The sequence below is a fragment of the Emydura macquarii genome, unplaced genomic scaffold (genome assembly GCF_026122565.2).
Source record: "Emydura macquarii macquarii isolate MOO-44397 ecotype Brisbane River unplaced genomic scaffold, CSIRO-AGI_Emac_v2 contig_1477, whole genome shotgun sequence".
In the NCBI taxonomy this organism is placed as follows: domain Eukaryota; kingdom Metazoa; phylum Chordata; order Testudines; family Chelidae; genus Emydura; species Emydura macquarii.
The window spans coordinates 13,867,721-13,889,951 of NW_027131614.1; the positions used below are offsets into that span (position 1 = coordinate 13,867,721).

General features: G+C 41.9%; 1 protein-coding gene across 3 annotated transcripts in view; it reads left to right on the plus strand.

Moving 5' to 3' along the window:
• Positions 1-22,231, plus strand: part of PDE7A (phosphodiesterase 7A) — a 104,672-nt gene that overhangs the window by 26,618 nt on the left and 55,823 nt on the right. For all 3 annotated transcript variants that reach the window (XM_067553853.1, XM_067553854.1, XM_067553855.1), the window contains exon 2: positions 16,350-16,410. In XM_067553853.1, coding sequence (XP_067409954.1) covers positions 16,350-16,410 — 61 coding nt within the window. The remainder of the gene's footprint in view (positions 1-16,349; positions 16,411-22,231) is intronic.

Consider the following 22,231-nt stretch of genomic DNA (forward strand, 5'->3'; position numbering starts at 1 on the left):
TAATTCAGCCCAATATGCTATTAGCCTTCTTGGCAACCAGGGCACACTGCTGACTCATATCCAGCTTCTTATCCACTGTTACCCCCAGGTCCTTTTCTGCAGAACTGCTGCTTAGCTCATCGGTCCCCAGTCTGTAGCTGTGCATGGGATTCTTCCTTCCTAAGTGCGGGACTCTGCACTTGTCCTTGTTGAACCTCATCAAATTTCTTTTGGCCCAATCCTCCAGTTTGTTTAGGTCCTTCTGTATCCTATCCCTACCTTCCAGGGTATCTACCACTCCCCCGAGCTTAGTGTCATCTGCAAACTTGCTGAGAGTGCAATCTACCCCATCCGCCAGATTATTAATGTAGATGTTGAACAAAACCGGCCCGAGCACCGACCTCTGGGGCATTCCACTTGTGACCAGCTGCCAGCTAGACATGGAGCCATTTATCACTTTTCCGTTGAGCCCTATGTTCTAGCCAGTTCTCTATCCATTTTATAGTCCATTCATCCAACCCATACTTCTTTAACTTGCTGATAAGAATACTGTGAGAGACCGTATCAAAAGCTTTGCTAAAGTCAAGGAATATCACGTCCGCCGCTTTCCCCACATCCACAGAGCCAGTCACCTCTTCAAAGAAAGCAATCAGGTTGGTCAGGCATGACTTTCCCTTGGTGAATCCATGTTGACTGTTGGTGATCATATCATTGGTGTTGAACAAAAATGTTAGAGGTGCCTATATGTGTAGACAATTCAGATAGTGATTTATTTAAAAGTCTCCACCACAGTTGGCCAGGAGCTAAGTTTGGAATGTTAGTTTAAACAAAGTTTCAGCTAAGTGACTTCTGACATGGTCAGCCATTTAACATGGTCAGTCTTAAACTCTTCTAATTTACATACCTGTTGCTTTAAGTCTTAATACGTTTGGAGAATCTTTCTGGTACTGGTGTAAAGACAGTAAGCTGAAATAACACATCAGTCATTCTGTCCTCTCTGCAGGAAGAATAATTAATGTATGAGGAAGAAATAATCTAGATTGTCTTTCATATGGCAGGGTGAGGGCTGCCATTTCTCTTAAATAAATAAATAAAAACAAACTCTAACCTCTTTTTACTTGTAAATTAAACACAAAAATGGAGCACCACCCCATTTTAAATCACTTTTCAGAGGACACCACATTTCAGCATACCAGTTAAATAGAAGAACTTCCTGTGAGAACACATTCAGTTTAATACAACTCTTTTGTATGATAGTAGGTTAGAGCCTAGAATTAGACCCTCCCAGGGAGCCAGATCTTGGTGTCTAGTGTAAAGATGGCCCCATCTTCTTGAGCCTTGGAGAGCTGAGATGGTTGACTTAATAGCTATATTCACGTAGTCAATTTGTGCACCAACCCTGCCCTGTAGTGCACAGTGTGGCCTGCTGCTTCTGTGTCTTATAGCATTTCTATGCAGGCAGTAAATAAAGGTGCACCACCAGGCAAATATCTGACTTTTCCCACTGGAGCTAGGAGGACCACAGAGCTTGTAGCTGAGTAGCAGCAAAGTGTGGCCTGGAAGATCTCTCATACCCCATCCCCAGGTGCCTCTTAATAATACTCACTTCCTCAAAACAAGGGAAATTTACTTCCAAAAACACTTTTTTTAACTGAATTAATTCAGAATTAACAGAATGTCAAGTGGTGCTATACTTAAACCTCTAAGAATGATTAAATAGAGTTGAGCTAAAACAAATATGCATTTGGGAAATGCATTAAAACATCAGTCTCATCATTCATCTATTATCAACAAATAACCATGAAACCCACAGACAGTGTCTCATCCCCTCTAGTGGCCCGCCTATATAGAGGATGACAACCTACTGTTGCTAGTGATAACTCTGTTAGCTGAAGTAGCAGAGGTCTGTGCTGATGGTCCATGTATGTTTCAGTATAGTGCCACATCATAATGGAATTTCAGTTTTCAATTTGCTGTATTTTAAAAACTACAAAATTACACAAAACTAAGATGAAAAATAGTGAGGTTGCAAAGTCAAGCTTTCAAAAAGTTAGGAATTGCCAGGATTAAGTTGGCTGTGTACAGCCTTAATTTGGCACCCTTGTGTTATCATACAAATTTTAATTAAATGAGCACACAGTACTTTTTCCACAGGACCCCTGCCTCATTCATTATATAGGAAGGACCTGCTCTGGAGATGAATTGGGGTTGAGGCTTTTATCTGTAGGACTGCTGCTTACAGCCTTATTTTGTTACAGAAGTTGGAAGGTGTGTAGTGAATGAGGCAGGGATTGTAGGCAGAGAGGAGACTGTCTCACGGTTAAGGTAAATGAATGCTGCCATGGAGAACTGAATTCTGTTCTTGTTTCTGCCACAGAGTTCTTCTGTGATAAGTCACTTAAAATGAACTTTTCACAGGTAGGTACTAATTGTGAGTGCCTCATTTTTGGATGCCCATCTTGAGAAACTGGGTTCTGGTTTGCAGAAGTGCTGAGCACTCATAGCTGCATTTGAAGTCAATGGGAGCTGTGCATTGAGCATATAAAGTCCTCATATGTAAAATAGGGATAGTGCCACCCAGTTACCTCTCAGAGATTTTAGGAAGATAAATTAATGTTTGTGAAGGACTCTGATTCAAGGATGAGTGTCATAGAAAAGCTCAGGCAGAAATTTAGTAATTTGTCTTCAGAGCAGGGTTTGAATAGTAGGCAGTAAATAAAGCCAAAGACCATTTGTTGAACAATGAGAATAAAACACAATATTGAATAGCTGAGCTGGGTTGAATAAATCCAGTGCCTGATCTCAACTGTTGCTAATAGTTTTCACAAATAACAGTGTAAAGCTACTTGGTAAGCTATGAACAGCAGTGGCATGAGAGCTGCTCATCTACTTATTCAGAAAAACACTGCATCTGTTTGCATTCTTTTCACATTTTTGCAACAGCAGGACTAGAAACTTATTTTTAAAAGAGAGCTTAAATTCAGATAAGACTGATTTGGTTTAGACCCTTCTACTTTCAAAGCAATGATTCCCACAGCCCTTGCATAAGTGGATTTTTCAAGCACAGAACAATATAACAATTTAGAAGTTTTCAGGAATTCTGGATTGAAGTTGGGATGGATGGTTTTGTCTTTAGGGTATGCTTTTCCTCTGATGTGTCTGTCAGAATACTATTTTTGGATTGCATGTTTGTGTAAATTTCCATAGTAAGTGTGCTTGGTTTACAGGTAAACATTTTTCTGTAATTGCTGACTTCCCTTTTGGGTCAGAGAATCAAGGTGGTTCTTCCTTGCTAGCTTTTATGAGTAGAGCATTACTTAAAGGATAGAGAATTTCCCAGCATAATTCTTGGAAAATCCAGGAATTGTTCTAAACTTGAATTTAATGAATGTCCACTACACTACTACATATTTCTCCACTTTTGATTATAATGAAATGATACAGCTATCTTTGTGATGAAACCCATGCTGTACAAAGAGGGGAAAAAAGTCTTTCATTTTCTTCTATCACTATGCTGTAGCAATAATTACTGCCCATACTTTGTAGAGTATGCTGTTGTTGAAGTTTGAATGTTAAAAGTAGCTGATAAATAGAAATCTTTTTCTACTCTCCGGAATGGGTTTCATAGTGCTTTTATTTTTCACTTTAGTTGTTTTATTTGTATCACTGGGTTAGAGCAATACCAATTTTAGATGATCTGAGCAATGAGGATTACATATAATCTTCTGTTTTGAAATATGTACTTGTAAGTTTAACAGTTATTGGACTAACAGCCTTGTTTAACCCCTCTTGGTCTCTTGGAGTGCACTATCCTCATGTCCCGGGTCTCAACTAGTTACCTTTTTTGAGTGTGTGGTGAAGTAGAATTACATGAGCCTCCCACTGTCAGACTGAGATCTGGGTTGCAGTCCCCTGTGATCAACTGATTATTTCAGCAAGTCTGATTTAGGTTCAGATCCTGTAGTTCTGTTCCCTCCAGCAGCAATGAGTCAAGCAGCCTTCTAAAAGCAAATGTATTTATTTAAATTAAAAGCATTATAGAGAAAATTGATATTAAAACAATGAAGTCATGCTTTCCTATCTTTCCCGGGCCTAACAGTTACCATTTCCTGGGAGCTAGGGAAGCCCACAGTTCCTTTCAAACAATACTGCAGTATCTCTCTCTCCCCCATCTCAGTCTGTTCTCACGTGGAACAACAAGTGACAATTGGCTGTCTTCTTTTCTGAGAAGGGCTTTTTAGTTGTTTATTGCCCCTTTGATCTCTAGGCTTCCATCCTGGCAAAACCTCAGTCACTCACTTACGGCCAACATTTCTGGGAAAGAGAAGTCAACAGCTGCGGGTATATAGCATGTGACTGTTTGTTAGTCACTTGACAGATTCTTGAGGGACCACCAATCTTTTAATCCTCTGGCAATATGCAGATTCCTGTCATGATCTTGCTCTGTGTCTGCAAGTCCTATTAAAACCACCTTTCAGCTTCACAGTTGGTAGGTGTCTTCCTCTTCTCATTGAAAGCATCTTGTCTAGTCACCATCTTTTTGTCCGATTTAAATTTCAAAGTTTGCCAATGCTCTCAGTGAAATCTCAGTTACATGATCTGTCAAGCATGGTAGTACTCCATCCCCACAATCTTCATATAATAGGAGGTGGTGGTATTGTCCTGGATGAATCCAAATATCTGAAGGGAGGAAAATGCATAAATTAGATGTGAAGAGAGGTTTCAGAGAATAAAGGTGTTTATAATAGCTTCAGATGTAACTCCTCTCATGACCATGCACTCTGTGAAAAGAGCAGTGACTTTCTGGGTGGAAAGATCACACATCTTCTGAGATCTGTAATATTACTACAGGGCCTTCTGTTCAAACTAAGTACTAGTCATTTGATTGTGAAAGTACAATTCTGTTATAATCATAGCTAAAATAAATTCTAATTAAGATTTTATTGAAATTCTAATTAATTCTAATTAAGAATTATATGGAATTAAATTTAATTTTTAACTATAATTCTTGAAATGAACATCGGAATCTATGGATTTCAAACGTGTAAGGAAATTTAACATTAAACTTTTTTACGAGTTGTTTTCTTTCCTAGAAATCACTTTCATTTGGGCGTGGTTTTGTATTGGAGATTCTCCTATAAAAGTTTAAAAAACTAGACTTGAAGCTTGAACTCAGCCAGGGTGAAAGAACAGATTGAAATGTATTCAACAGAATGTGCAGAATTTGCCTATTTAACAAGTTATGTAACTGAACTTTAAACTGTTAGTTGACAATTCACATGATCTTTTTTCTTGCCCCTCTTCTCTATATTTGTATTGTAGAAGTGTCCAAAGTCCTAATTGGGATTTGGAGCCTCATTGTGCTCTGTGCTGTATAAACAAATATTGGGGAATATGTCTGAGTTTATAGACTTCCAAGGAGAAACAAAATGGAAATTAAGCTAGATACCCAGCATATAAGGCTGCATGGCATGTTTTCCTTCTAGACATTATTTACTACAATTGGAACCTAACCAGGATTTGGGGGTCTCTGGACAATACTATAATAAATATAAAATTTACCTGTGGGGAAATCTTTTTTTTACTTGAAATTGCAAGGAATAAGTTTTTTGTTTTTGACTTGAAAAAGAAGGCAAGTTAAATGAAATAAATATAAATTCTGGCCTTGGAGCCTAACAATTCAATCATGCAAGTGCAGAAAGTAAACAAACTTAATCCTACCGATAAACATCACTATATCCCTAGACCTTTGGTCTTTTCATATTTGCAGTAAATAAGACCATAAGCTAGAACAAAGGTAATTGTCCCTCTTTTCCAATTTGATAGTTTGGTTCTTTTTTTTTTTTTTTTTTTTTTTTTAAGGTTCCTATTATGGTAGTTAAGTACAGATTTACACATACAGTCATCATAGTAAGAACTGCTGATGTTGCCGCCATAAATGTGGGTTTGTTAAATGTTTGCATAGTGCCATTAATGTTCGCATTGAGGCAGGTAAGAAGACAAAGATTCTGCCAGAGTTTACAATCCAATTAGACAACATACAAATGTTGGATGGGATGTAGAGAAAAGCATTGATTAAATAGCACAGCTAATGGATGGATCTTGCTCTAGGACTATCTTCAGTCTACATAGTTAACATATCTGTGGGGAGGGCCAGTGGTTTTATATTCCTTTTGGGAAGCACTTGTAAAATAATGACTTTGAGGAGAAGTGTTGCCAACCCCAAATGTTAAAACATCATGGTTCAAATAGTCACAAGTGGCTTAAAAATATGAGATTTGTCTTAGTGTTTTGCATGCTTTCTGATATTTTTAAGAGAAGAACTGCCTACCTCCAGTTTGTGTAATCTGTCAAAATTGAACCTTAAATGTGTAGGTGTAGGTCTTACTGTTCTAAGTTTGGAGGAAACTTGTCTTACTGCCTCCTGTCCCCAAGGGTATTGGGATCTGCCATCCTGTTCCTTTATACGCCTCCCTAAGAAGACAGATTAGCAGTAGTGGCAACCTCAAGAGACCAAAAATCATGAGTCAGACTCGCTCAAGAGAGCAAAAAATCATAAGACAAACCATAAAAAATTATGAGATTGGTCCCAAAAGTTAAGTTAAAAAAAGAGACTAAAAACATGATTTGATTTTATCTTTTGACTTTTTAACTCCCCTTCATTCCTCTGGCAATGTGTGTGTGATAATTCCAGATTGAAAAGTGAACCCTAAATGCAAAGCTCTCCCTGGCTGTTCAGATGGAGACTCCACTTATCCTCTCCTTTCTGCTGAGATGGGAAATGGATGGGATTTTCCCTATTACTCTCTTGACTCAGCAGCAATACTTCCGGAGCAGTGGTAGGCAGAGATCTTCTCTATCTGGGGCCCAGCAGTACCAGTTCCCAGTTTCCCCACTTCCTTGCCTCCTGCTACCCCAGTACCCTCATTCTCTGATAAAGGGCCATACATGAAGGCAGGTCAGGTCTATATCTGCAGCCCCATGCCTCTGTGTGCTGTGCCTCAGTTTCCTAACCCATTTCCTAGCACTGTGCTGCCTTAGTTATGCTGCTTGTAATCTCATCCCATATCCACATCTTATGGTTGCTGCCGGCCCTCACGTGGTAAAGAGACATCATCTTCCCTGAGGACAGTCAATGAATGAATGATGACATCCATCTTTGATGGGGGAGCCTCACTCTCATCTGCAAAAGTTAAAGGAAGAGGGCAGCCTGAGGCTTCAATTCCACTGACAGTAAAGGTAGATTGTAAGCATTGTGAACAAGGGAAAACTTCATATTCTTGAATGAAGAAATCAGAAATTCATGAGAACTCTTTAAATACCAAAAATTTTGAGAGCTAGCAGTAGTAGGACAGGGACAACACAAAGAAGGCCCCGGGATGGGAATTGGCAAAACACATGAAAGGGATAGAGGGAGGAGCAAAACGAGCAGAGCAGAGACGTAGACAGGAGCTAGGTTGTGCAGAACATTGAAAGCTACAACATTTAAATTTTATATTGAAGGTAAGGGGAAGAGTGAAGGGATTTGAATAAGGGCTAGACATGTTTATAGGTGCCCACAAGGTAGGTGATTCTTGTGGCTGCATTTTGTACAGATTGAAATGAGTAAGGGCTTATAGCGGGGAAGGCTGCAGTGTTTGAGAGGATAAAATAATCAGGATGGCCCTCCTCTTTCCTTAAAAATTTTGAGACAGCGAAGTATCGATTACTTCATTGTATTTTCAGTGCAGGAGTTTCTATCTGCATAACACCAAATATTTCTAAGTATCATTCAGCTTTTGAGATGCCTCATGCCTAAAACAGCTAGCCTGTACTGTCATGAATAAGTCTGGTTTGTAACTAACGTTTCAGTTAAAGAAAAAAACTGTGCAGTAATCCAGTCCCTTATAATACTGGCTAGCTTTTTCCCATAAAGTAAACCCTAGATTTTCCTTAACTGTTCTTCGAGTAGTGTCCCTGTGGGTGCTGCACTGTAGGTATGTCTGCATCCTTGCGCTGCTGACTGGAGAACTTTGGTAGCAATGTCTGTTGGGCCCACACATGCGCTGTCTCTCCTCTCTCTACGAGGCTAGTTAGCATGCGTGGGCAAACTGTCCTCAGTTCCTTCTCAACCACCCTGGCTAGAGATGGGTATGCCCAGCTCTCCAGGCTTCAAGAAGTGTCGCACTTGTAGCTAGGCGATCCTAATTGCAGGCCAGCACTCCCTGAGCATTCGCTGCCTTGGTGACAGCCACATCCAACAAAAATGTTCCCTTTGCCAGGAGTTCCGACTGAGATCCCTGAAGGAGAGAGAGCTTCGTCAGAAAATCATCTTTATGGAGGCGGCTCTTTGACCTCAACCCTCCAGCGGGTGTGAGTCTTCCCCTCAACCTTTGACTTTGAAGGATAGTGGGTCGAAGAAACGGTCCAGGGACTCTTCTCACAAGTCGAAAAAGAGAGCGTGAAGTCCCCTCAGCGAACCCATGGATAGCAGAAAGCGATCACCATCTCGCTCAGTATCTTGGCACCACCAGCACCGAGATCATCTGGCACCCACGCCTCTCAGCAGCCGTTGGTGTCCGGTACCATTGATAGGCCCATGGACCCTTTGGGCTTGGGCACCAAGTCTTCGGTGCAGAGAGATAAGGCCAAATGCCCTAAGATGCTCCAGGTACGCGAGCTGATGTTGGACCCTCTAGCGGCATCGGCCCATCCAGCACCGAAGGGATCAGTATGGGCGAGGTTCCTGTGTCCCCCAGCACTGCCACCAATGTTGGCATGCGCAGTACAAGCAGAATTCTATCAGGCCAGTGACCTGACTATGTTGGAAGCACCTGACTCTCCGTCCCTTGGTACTGAAATCATGGCACCAAGCCATGGCTGACCTCAGAATATTTCCGCACAGTCATGCCATGCCCCTCCAATATCAAGTGAGGGATCGGATAGCAAGCTGGAAGGAGTTTCTCAATATTTCTCCCAAGCTCCATATGAGACCAATATCAACAGGGTCCGGGAATGTACCACCAGATGGCACCACCACGATCTTGGTACAGCCATCCGTGGGCACCTGCACCAGGTTGTATGCCATCACAGTGGTCATATTGGGACTCCTGGGAGAGACACCAACAGCCTGTCTCAAGGGCACTGAGCATTGCCTGAGAGCCTCCCAGGCATGCTACTTTGGGCCTCAGCATCATGGGCCTCAGAACCTCAAGAAGCGGAGGAGCAAGAGGTAGACACAGAGGATGAGGTGAAACCTATGACCATATTCTCCTCTTTGCTGGATGAAGCCGTCATGCTGTCAGCACCTTTTATGGCAGACTACTTCTGATTGTTCCAAGAGCTGGCAAAAAAAAGTGGCGGACATCCTCTGCATACCATCGGAGGAGGTTAAATATACGCACCACCATCTCATCGATATCTTCCATGCTTCATCTGCTTCTAAAATCACCTTCCCAATCAACGAGGCCATCCTAGACCCAGCTAAGATGATGTGGCAAACCCTGGCTTTGGTGGCCCTGATGTGCAAGCAGATGGACAAAAAAATAGTATGTCTCCGCAAAGGAATCAGAGTTCCTATTCACCCACCCACCACCCAATTCCATTGTGGTGGACGCTGTGTACCCTTGTGGCTGACAGCACTACTCTAGGACATCTTATGACATAAACTAGAAGTGCCTTGATCTCTTTGGTAAAAAGACATACTCCTCAGCCACCTTACAGTTTCGAATTGCCAACTACCTGGCGCTCACAGCAAAGTATAACTACACAAATTATAATAAATTACATGATTTCATTGATTAAACTGCTGGAGAGCTCCTGGGACTCCTGCAAGGTCCTCATCCAGGAAGGGCAACTGGTGGCAAAAACATCCTTGCAGTCGGCCCTAGGTGCCACTATATGACCATCTCCACAGCTGTAGTGATGAGGTGATTCCCGAAGGAGGTGCAGACCACCGCGGAGGACCTCCCCTTTGAGTGTGTGAAGCTCTTTGCCAAGAAGACCAACACCTCTCTCCACTCCTTGAAAGATTCCAGGGCCATGGGAAATATACACATCAGGGCAAGAGAGACATTTTAGCCCTCAATACCAACAAAGGCCTTATTCGTCCCAATTCCCTTCACAACGGCACTATGAGCTGCAGAGGAAAAAGGGGAAATTCTCAAAACGGAAGCCTTCTGGCTCCCAATCCTTGACCCAACAACCTGCCCCTAAGCACCAATTTTGATGGGCAAGTTGAGGCACTGCGAATCCTCTCCCCACTACTACCTGTGCCCATGCACCCATTTGGCCACCATTTGGCAATGCTCTGCAGTGCCTGGGGCGCATAACATCGGACAGATGCATCCTAGAGATCATCAAATCTGGATACTCCATCGACTTAATCTCCTACCTTTCAAAACACCCTTCCCCATCCCACTTCAGGGACCCTTCTCATGAAAGTCTACTATGGTAGATCGATCGATCACCTCCTGTAGTTAGGAGCCATAGAACCAGTACCTTGACATTCACGAGGCAAGGGGTTCTTCTCTTGTTACTTCCTAATATCCCAAAGAAAGGGAGGTTGGAGACCCATTCTGGACATCATAGCTCTCAAGTTCGTCAAAGCTAAGAAGTTCAAGATGGTCACCTTATCGATGATCATTCCGTCACTGGAACAGGGAGACTGGTTTTCAGCCCTCGATCTACAAGACGCTTACCTCTACATTTCAATACTACCGGATCACAGATGTTTTCTCAGGTTCACTCTGGTATCCTACCATTACCAATAGAGTCCTCTCCTTCAGACTCTCATTATCCCTGAGAATATTTTCTGAAGTTCTCTCAGTGGTAGCCGCCCATCTACGATCACAAGGGTTAATGATCTAACCTTACCTGGACAATTGTCTGCTCAGAGCCTGATCACTTCAGGAGGCTCGTTGAACCACCGAAAATATGATACGCTTGTTCAAGGAGCTGGGCCTACACATCAATATCCAGAGATAGATCCTGACACCAGTGCAATGCCTAGAATTCATAGAGGCCGACCTAGATGTGCTACAGATCCAAACTATTCCTACCTCAATGCAGGTTTCTTTCCCTGGTCTCACTTAGACACAGTTCAGTGCAGCCCTCACGTGCCAGCCGGAATCTGTCTCCAGCTCCTGGGGCATATGGCAGCAAGAATGGTGGTGATTCCAATACCAGACTTCATATTGTGATGCCTACGGATGTGGTTCAGTTTGGTTTACAGACTGATCAGAAACAGTCTGGACAAATCCCTGTCACTGCCCATCAGGATCAAGAACTCCCTGGACTGGTGGAAGAACCCATCCTATGCATACAAAGAGACCTCTTTTTTTCAAGTGCCATCTTTGTGTCTCCTTAGAATCATAGAAGATTAGGGTTGGAAGGTACCTTAGGAGGTCATCTAGTCTAATCCCTTGCTCAAAGCAGGACCAACCTGAACTAAATCACTCCAGCCAGGGCTTTGTCAAGCCAGGCCTTAAAAGCCTTGAAGGATGGAAATTCCACCACCTCCCTAGGTAATCCATTCCAGTGCTTCATCACCCTCCTAGTGAAAATTTTTTTCCTAATACCCAACCTAGACCTCCCCTACTGCAACTTGAGACCATTGCTCCTAGTTCTGTCATCTACTGTCACTGAGAACAGCCTAGTTCCATCCTCCCTGGGGACCCCCTTTTGGGTAGTTAAAGGCTGCTATCAAATTCTCCCTTGCTCTTCTCTTCTCCAAACTAAACAAGACTAGTTCTCTGTCTCTCCTCATAAGTCATGTGCTCCAGCCCCCTAATCATTTTTGTTGCCTTTCTCTGGACTCTCTCCAATTTGTCCGCTTCCTTTCTGTAGTGGGGGGCCCAAAACTGGACACAATACTGGAAATGTGGCCTCACCAATGCCAAATAGAGGGGAATAATCATTCCCTCGATCTGCTGGCAATGCTTCTACTAATTCAGCCCAATATGCCATTAGCCTTCTTGGCAATAAGGGCTCACTGTTGACTCATATCTAGCTTTTTGTCCACTGTAACCCCCAGGTCCTTTTCTGCAGAACTGTTGCCTAGTCAGTCGGTCCCCAGTCCGTAGCAGTGCATGGGTTTGTTCTGTCCTAAGTGCAGGACTCTGCACTTGTCCTTGTTGAACCTCATCAGATTTTTATTGGCTCAATCTGCCAATTTGTCTAGGTAACTCTGTATACTATCCCTACCCTCCAGGGTATCTACCACTCCCCCGAGCTTAGTGTCATCTGCAAACTTGCTGAGAGTGCAATCCACCCCATCCTCCAGATCATGAATGAAGATGTTGAACAAAACAGGCCCAAGCACCGACCTCTGGGGCATTCCGCTTGTTACTGACTGCCAACTAGACACTGAGCCATTGGTCACTACCTGTTGAGCCCATTGGTCTAGCCAGCTTTCTGTCCATCTTATAGTCCATTCATTCAACCCACACTTCTTTAACTTGCTGATAAGAATACTGTGAGAGACCATATCAAAAGCTTTGCTAAAGCTTACCGCCGACACATTCCTCATTGGATGGGGTACATATTTAAACAGTCTCACAATGTGAGGCAACTGGTCACCTGTGGCGATATCTCTACATATCAATCTCCTCGAGTTGAGAGTGGTCAGGAATACCTACGCCCATTTCCTCCCTCTATAACAGGATCACATATGAAGATCCTAACAAACAGCAATCTACATGTATTATATCAATTGTCAGGGAGGGAGGGGTCATATCGGCCTCCCTATGCATGGAGGCAGTGAAGCTATGGAATTGGTGAATGTCTCACAATGTCACTTTGTCCGCGGCTTACCTCCCAGGCACGCAAAACTTGATAGCAAAAAAGCTCAGTCACAAATTCCCACACAACCATGAGTGGGAGATGCATCCGTCAGTACTTAACAAGTTGTTCATACAGTGGGGAACACCGTCCACAGATCTGTTCACCACTTATCAGAACAAGAAGCGTCTGCAATACTGTTTCAAGGCGGGAATTAGACAGCACACTCTGGGCAATACTCTCCTCCTCCCATGGGACAAGAACCTTCTTTATGCCGTGTCTACGTTTCCTCTTCTTCTGAAGGTATTGCTAAAGATAAAGAGGGATGGAGCTTACTTCATTTTGATAGTTCCCACATGGCCAAGATTCAGCTCATCAATCTCCCTTCCGGCCATTCCACACCTTCTCAGGATAAAGGGCACACCATACATCCTAGCTTGGGGATCCTCCACCTCAAAGCATGGCTCCTACATGGTTGCAGCATCTAGAAAGCTCATGCTGAAAGCAAGTGCAAGAAGTTCTACTATACAATAGAAAGTCATCCACACAACGCGCCTAACTGTAGAAATGGTTCAGGTTCCAGATTTGGTGCACGTCACAACAAATCTTTCCAGTGTCAGCAACTCTTCCACATATTCTGGAATATGCCCTGACCCTTAAAAAATCGGAGTTAACCCTGAGCTCTCTCAGGGTCCATCTAGCAGCTATTACAGCATTTCACCAATCTGTAGAAGTACTGAGTACTATCGTACCCAACCACTAAGGTTCCTTAAGGCAGTGTTTCTCAAATAGTGTTCCGCAGAACCCTGGGGTTCCGTGGGCTGAGTTGAAAGGTTCTGTGAAAAAGCGGAACCGCACCGCCGAAATTAACAGAAATAGCGCGCTGCCGAAAACAGCTTAGAGAGCGCGCCGCCGAAACCAGCCTATACTAGGCCGCCGAAAAGGGGAAGATTTCCTGGACTTGTCGGCGGAGGGTATGGCATGGCCACGCAAGGGTGCCGCAGCGAAATATAATTGAGAAATACTGCCTTAAGGGAATAACAAAACTCTTCCCTCAACCCTGACTTCCTACCCCCTTGTGGGACCTAAATCTCTTGTCAAAAGGCTGATTAGGCCTCCCTTCAAACCTGCGGCCACCTGTTCACTAGCATACCTATCAATGAAAACTTTTTTTTCTAATTGCAATTACCTCAGCTAGAAGAATGAGGAAAATAGCAGCTGTGGTGGTACATCCCCCATACACAGTGTTCTTTCCAGATAAGGTTATACTCAGGAGATATCCAACATTCATCCCTAAAATGATCTCCTTGTTTCACATGAATCAATTTATTCACCTGTCTGCTCTAGGCTGTCTGCTCTAGACCTCACTAAGACAATAGGGAGGCCATGCTGCATACCCTAGATGTTAGGAAAGCCCTTGAATCAGGAAGTCCCCTAGACTATTCCTCTCTCTGGTGGAAAGGTCTAAGGGCTCAGCGGTGTCAGCCCAAAGACTCTCCAAGTGGGTCTCAAATTGCATCAGACAGTGCTACCAGATTTGTAACATGACCCTCCAGACTTGATCCATACACATTCCCCAAGATCAATCTCCTCCTCATCTGTCGCCTTCTTTAAGAATGTCCCCATCTCAGAGATCTGCAAAGCAGCGACGTGTTCGTCAGTCCACACCTTTGCCGAACATCATGCAATCACTGAGGACTCTGACTCTGATGCCATCTTTGGCTCCACAGTACTATCATCTGTGACTAAGTCCCAACCCTCCAAGCGGGGGATACTACTCGAGAGGCATCTACAGTGGAACACCCATGGGGACCCTACTCGAAGAAGAAGTTACTCACTTTGTGCAGTAACGATGGTTCTTTGAGATGTGTCCTTATTTGTGCTCCATTACCGGCCCTCCTCTCCTCTACTACAGAGTTCTTGCTTATGGCTCTGTGGTAGAGAAGGAACTAAGGATGGTTAACCCACACATGCTAGCTAGCCACATGGCGCAATATGAGGAGAGAGAGCGCAGGTGCAGGCTCCATGGATATTGCTACTGAAGTGCTCTGACCAGCAGCGCAGGGACACAGCCACAGTGGCGCACCCATAGGGGGACACATCTGAAAGAATCATCATTATTGCACAAGGTGTGTAATTTCTTCTTGCTTAGTTTTGGCAAAAAAAATCAAGTTTGTTAGTATCAGTCCACATCTGGCAGACAGGTGCTGCACACAGGAAGGTCCGTAGTGCTTAGTGTGACAACGCATCCTGCTGATTTGGTTGTGTTTGCAAAAATACTTTCTCAATATTTGGCTATTGTGGGACAAATCCAGAATAAACTGCAGGAAGATTCCTAAATCACAAGTACGGCAGCATACACATTGAGTATCCAGACATACAATGTAGAATAAGTTTGAGGGTAAAAAAGGTACAGTCTGCTCTGGGTCTTTGAATATCCTGTGGAAGTAATAATTTTGATAGCTCATGAATGACGCTTCATATGTGTTCGTATGTGTTCTTGTTCTTTAAAATAACTTTATGCAATATTTTTAAAAGTTGTTTCTGTAGTCAAATACAGAAAACGTTAAGAGTGCAGGTGCTCAGTAGTGTCTTGTGCTCCTTATATCCTTTCAGAATGTGACTTTAATTCCCTAGACTCTGGCATTACAAATCCAGGAAATGTGTAATTAAAAATATCCTCATTAGGAAGTTACTGCACCAAATAGAGCTGGGGTACATTTTTCAGGCGCAACCTTTTTGGCAAAAATGCACTCAGTTATGTATCAACATTTTGTGAATTTGTGTTAGCTTCGCAGAATTCTTCATTTGGGGAGAAAATTCTAAAAAACAAACTTTTTTTGACATTTTCAAAATGAAACATTTAGAATTTTTTGGTACAAAATAACTTCTTTTTGAAATTTCCTTTAATTTTGCATAAAAAAATCAGGAATTTTAAAATGCTTAAAATTTAAATGAAATATTGAGTGTTGGATTGAACAAAATATTTTGTTTGACCCATAATTATTTTTTTCTTTGATTTGCTGAAAATTTCTAACTTTAATTTTCTGTCTGGCCCAAAATGAATTTTTTTTCTAAAACTTCTAAAAATTGCCAATGAACTTAAAAATCAGTTATTTCCCTCTAGTTGCAAGGAAAATAGTTAGAAAACCAGTAAATGCAAATGTTTGTTTTGAGAGCTAAACTTTAATGTTTTGAATGGGCATGAGAAGCACAGGCCATTGCTGAGGTGTCTGCAGTTTATAACTCCACATTAACTATGTTCTGCTGTGTGAATTTTTCCTTATTTTTGTTGTGCAAGTGGGGAGGGTGAGGGTATGATTTTGAGAGGCATCTGGAAAGGGAATTGGGAAGGGTGTGGGGTTGAGCGCTCCTCAGAGACCCTGTGCCACCAGTTCTCTCCTGGCTTCTGTTATTAGTTTCCTCCTTCTCTTGGCACTTCTCTACTTCTGCAAGGACAAAATTAGGATGCATTGTCAAAAACCATTATTTTTTGGAATTAGTCAATTTAAAGGATTAAGTTGACCATGGCTCTTCAAAATGAATGCAATTTAAGGGTCAGACTAACATCTATAAAATAGATTGATGTTTTGTCTTTATCTTTTTTACAGAGGCGTGGAGCAATTTCCTATGACAGCTCTGATCAAACTGCATTGTACATTCGTATGCTAGGTGAGCATGGCAATTTCTGTATTTCAGCACTGTTCTATTTTTGTGACTGATTGCTTTAAAATGGTTGTGGTGATCTGTAATGTAATTTATAAATACTTAAACACTTTTTTCAATTTGTCCTTTTTTTCTGCTGTCACTATTTTAGTCAATTTTGCCATTTACTAACTGCTGCAAAAAAGTTATTGCACCCAAATATTGTATTTGGGATTGAGGCCCCATTGGGCAAACTACTATAAAGATATATAAGAAAACCATGGTTACTGTCTGTTGTAAAATGTATTAAGATACCAAAGGCTTTGTTTCCTTAATAGTTCAGGATTTAAGGAAGAATATTTAACAGGAGGAAAACCTTGTAGGTTTGCATGGACTTATGTTTTGTGTATCTCAGTTATATCTGTAGGAAAAAATAGATTGAATGGGTGGCAATAACCTTTGTATGTTCATTTTTAAACAATGTTATATAAAGTCTGTATTTGTATTGCTGTACTTTTTGTAGTCCCTGATTCAGTATACAGATAGCAAAACATTTTAGCACTGATAATGAGCATGTAATTTTTTGTTATAATTAAAATTGAGTGGTTTATAACAGAGTAAATATTTGCATATAAGAATAGTTCCGTCATACACTTGTTCATTACAGAAACTATCTTAAGTCTCAAAGTAATTTGAACTAATGACATGAATTAAAATGGAGTAACTTGAAGCAGGAATTCTTTGCTCCCCCTACATGTGCTCTGGATCGGAAGAGTAACCCATGGAGCTGGGAAAGTGATGAGGATACTAGCTTGGGGGTAACTCTTTCCCATCCTGTTCCTTTGTTCAGCTCTACGGAGATGAAGAGGTGAGGTAGTGAAGATATCCCAGAAGTGTCTTCCTTCCTGTCCAACCTTCAGGGAGTCAACCCCATCTTGACTTCACTCTCCTAGAACTGGCCAGGGGCAGTATCCAGGGAGAAGGAAAAGGGCAGGACCAACAGCCAATTAGCAGGACAAGAGACTATATAAAGGGGGTGTGAGCTGGATGGGGCACTGCCTAGAGAAAGTATATTAAGATTAGGTTTAGTGTAGGGCACAAAGGAGGGAGCTGAGATTAGTATCTGGAGAAGGAATGATATTGAAGTGTCCTACTTATCAACCAAAAGTAAAAGGGAGAAGAGGTCTCCCAGATTGTGCATTTCAGGATGAGGGTTTTTTTTGGTTTTTTTTTCTTGAAGTGCTCATAAAGAAAGGGGAGATTTCCCCGTAAGAATTCAAAAGTCAGGTACCAGACCAAAAAAAACAATATAATTGGCTTAAAAATCCTGAGCATTTTCTTTTTTTGGTATCATGGTTCTTCTTTGTGTGATGATCCCTATGTGTATTCCACATGTGGGATACGCATGTGTATCATGCATCTGTGTCTGAAATTTCTTTCAGGCAGTGTCTATTGGCTTACACATGTACAGTATTCCTCCTCATGCTCCCAACCAATGTCCTAAAGGGCGATACAGGCGAAAGTCTTTCCAATTCCTTCCTACCACCACATGGTCTGCATCAGAATCTTCTGTGTTCTCAGCTCCTTTTTACTGTGTCATTCCTTTAAGAATTGTATATAGTTAGTTTTTTAATTTTAATGGTATAGTATAGCATAGTTAGATAGCACTTTTTCCTCCTGCCTGGGGATTCTTCCCCCCCCCCCTCGGAGAAGTCTGGGATTATGCACAGGGTTCAAAAACTGTTTCCTGCCCTACCTCCTTTTCTGTGAACAACAAACATCAGCACTGCCTCATGGAATAAGAGGGAAGGTCCTCTCCTGGATCAGGTAACTGGTTAAAAGATAGGAAACAAAGGGTGGGAGTAAATGGTCAGTTTTCAGAATGGATAGAGGTAAATGGAGAGAGGTACAGTCCTCCAGGGGTTTGTTCTGGAACCAGTACTGTTCAATATATTCATAAATGAACTGAAAAAAGGGGTAAAACAGTGAAGTGGAAAAATTTGCAGATGATATAAAACTACTCAAGATAGTTAAGTCCAAAGCAGACTGCGAAGAGTTACAAAGGGATCTCATAAAACTGGGTGACTGGGCAACAAAATGGCAGATGAAATTCAATGTTGATAAATGCAAAGTAATGCACATTGGAAAATATAATCCCAATTATACATATAAAATGATGGGGTGTAAATTAGCCGTTACCACTCAAGAAAGAGTTCTTGGAGTTATTGTGGCTAGTTCTTTGAAAACATCCACTCAATGTGCAGTGGCAGTCAAAAGAGCTGACAGAATATTGGGAATCATTAGGAAAGGGCTAGGTAATAAAACAGAAAATATATTGCCTCTATGTAAACCCATGGTACACCCATATCTTGAGTACTGCATGCAGATCTGGTCGCCCCATCTCAAAAAAGATATATTAGAATTGGAAAAGGTACAGAAAAGAAATTGCCTTTCCATCTTTGACCACATGACTTCATGCATACACATGACACAGTTCACCAGACAACATCTATGATGCCTAAAAGCCTGACTTTTCTTGGTGTATTCACCAGAGAAGAGTACAATAAATGACAAGGTCACAGTTCTGCCCAAGGTATTATGCTCTTTTTTGGTGGACAAATGCAGAGAGGATTCAGTAGGGATCCCTTTCCTTGCATTGACACTGGAGGCATTACTGACGCTCCCCCCTTGGGTCGGGTTGTGCGCATAGACAATTGTGGCACGGGGTGTCTGGACCCCCCCAGGAGTCCAGAATGCACATGAATTTACTAGAACTGAGGGCGGTCTGTCAGGCCTGCAATGCCTTCCTCCCTCCTCCTCCTGCAATGCCTTCCTTCCATCTAATTCAAACTTGTTCAGCTAATGTTGGATAATATGACAATAGTATTTTATATAAACAAGGAAGGAGGAACAAAATCGCTTTGTGCGTGGAGGCAGTTCTTTGGAACTGGAGCATCAGACATCACATAACCCTATTAGCAGCATGGTTATCAGGAGTGCAAAATTCTCTAGCATACTGTCTGAGCAGACGCTTTTCTATGAATCACAATGGGAGATTCACAATGACCTTCTGAACAACCTCCCCATTCAGTGGGGAATGCTGGCCTGGGGCCTCTTCTCACAAGCAAGCAGGTAGCTTCCTCTGTACTTCTTTAGAGCAATTCTCAGTAAAAACTCATTGAGACATGCCCTCCTGATGTCCTGGAAGGAGCGCCCGGAATATGCTTTTCCTTCTGTTCTTTTGATACCAAAGGTTTTACGAAAGATTCACCAAGACAGAGTTGGTCTCATCCGCATCACACCCAACTGGCTGAGATAGTTTCAGGTTCATGGATCTGTTGAAGCTTTCAGCGTAACCTTCAGTGAACATCCCTATCCTGCAATACATGGACCACTACAACTCAGAACCTGATATTTGGATGTCATCTGAGACAGACAGTTCATGTTCCTAGATGGTGCAGTTCAGTTCATCCTTGACCAAAATAGAAAAGATTCTATGACAGTGATAGGCAACGTAGGCTAGTGAGGGGGCCGCATGAGGGGCCCTCCTTTATCTCAGTGGGGCACGAGATTGAAATCAGGCATGTGCACTAACCATGACCCCACAAATAAACTTAAATACATTTAATACAGGCCAAATATTTCATAACAAGTTCTAGAAAATGCTTATTCATTCATATATTAATAGAATTGTCATCAACTTCAAATAGTATAGACAAAAGAAATATTTATTTATGCTTTCCTTACAATACATCATACTCAATGTGACGTCTGGTTGGATCTGTCCTCCACAAGCTTTCTCAGATTAAGAGTCAGGGATGTGCAGGTGCATTGGAGTTCATTACTGAGGTTTCCATCCGTTAGTCTGTTGTGCTTCTTGGATTTGATATGTGTTACAGCAGAAAATGTCTGCTCACATGTATATGTTGAGCCAAAGATTGACATCAGCTTTGCAATGCAATGTCATAGAACTTGCCCGGGGATATTCTTCCAAAGTTCTCATTTACCTTCCCTCTTCAGCTGGTTAATTTAGTCTTCATCCAGGGCATGAATGTGAAGTAATTCCTCCTCAAACTTCCTTTTATCAACCCCAAGCCTTTGACATACTATGACAGATAGGTTCAAATTAAATTCAAATGGATTTGAGAGCAATGAGAGGAAGGGCTTCAGATCACTAAGAGAAGAGAAGTGGCTCTCAAAACGCTCTGTCAGTGTAGACAGCATGTGAACTGATGGATCATATTCTTCATTTCCTTTATCAGTGTGTTTTGTCCAGCATTTTTTTTCAAAGTTGGGAAGTGACGATAACTGAATGGAAATCAAACTGCCGCTGTAGTATTATTTTTCTGACATTAACAATTCATGTGGGCAAGATGTGATTTTTCCCTTGCAATGACTCATTCAGCGTGTTCAGGTGACCAGTGATGTCACCTACGATAAAAGACGCATCCGAAATCCAGTTTTCACCGTCTAACTCTGAGTAATTTCTGAGCAAGAAACTGCTTGATTGTCGGTAGAAGTACCAGGAAGCGGTCCAGTACTTTATCACGGCTTAACCAGCGCACTTAGGTGTGCATGATGAGATCTCCATATTCTGTTTCAATTTGGTCTAAAAGTTCCACAAACTGATGGTGATGCTGGGGGTGAGCACATATGAAATTAACAATCTGTACCACTTTGTCCATTACAGCTTTCAGTCTCTCTCTCTTGCCAAGTTTAGCACTTCTTGGTGTGTTATGCAATGCACAACAAGTACGTCAGGTACACAAGCTTTCAACAAAGCTACAAATACAAATCCTTTGTGTTGCTATGATAGAGAGGCACCCATTTGTTGTAAATGATACAATTTTTTCCAGAGGTAACCTGTGCTCTTTGAAAAAATCAGTAAATGCCTCGAAAAAACACTCACCCCTGTGCTCACCCGTGTACTCCCAAGAGATTTAAAAATTCTTCTGTCACCTTTAGATAACTGTCAACACAGCGAACCCAGATGCAGAGCTGAGCAACGTCATTAATATCTTTTCATTCATCCAGCGCTATACTGATGGCCTCACTTGAACGTATAATTCTGAAAAACTGCTTTTGCAGATTGGCAGCTATGTCGTTCACTCTGCAACTCACAGTACGCCTTCTGAGTTGCAGACATTTAACACGTCCAGTAATTTCCTCTTGGTTTTTAAATCCTTCAGATAAAACATCTGAGGATTCAATAAAGCATTGTTTCACTATTGCCATCTGAGAGTGGCTTTCTGTTTTTTGCAAGTTATCAAGCAATATAAAAACTAGCCAAAGTCATTGTGTCACTTTCATTTAATGCTAGTCTAAATACCTGCTTCTGTGTTTTCATGGCTTCCTTCAGATTTGAAAGTTTTTGAGCACGTTGGGGAGAACCTACCAGAAAATTCACTACATGAGAGAAATGGTGTATTTCATGATGTCTCTGAACATTGTATTTTTTGGGAACTGATATAATCTTGTTGCAAATTAAGCAAAATGGCTTCCCTTTCTGTTCAATAACAAAATAAGCCAGCTCCCAGCTTTCTTTTACCATTCTGCCCTCGTCACCTATTTTCCTCTTTTTGGCTACATCCACTACAGATACATTTTCCTCTGTACCTTTTGATCTTGCACTTGATTCTCCTGCATCTCTATCAACCACTTAAACACAAAGCGATTCATGATAAAATTAAGGGCAGATTACTGGCAAAAGTAATATAGGTAAGCACAACCACTCACGACCACCAGCAGTAGCACACTGCCGTGCTTAGTAGACTGAAGCCAGAACCATGGCTCATGCAGTGTTGCCATATTAAAGCATAAATATTGTATGTGTGAATTTAATTAAGGA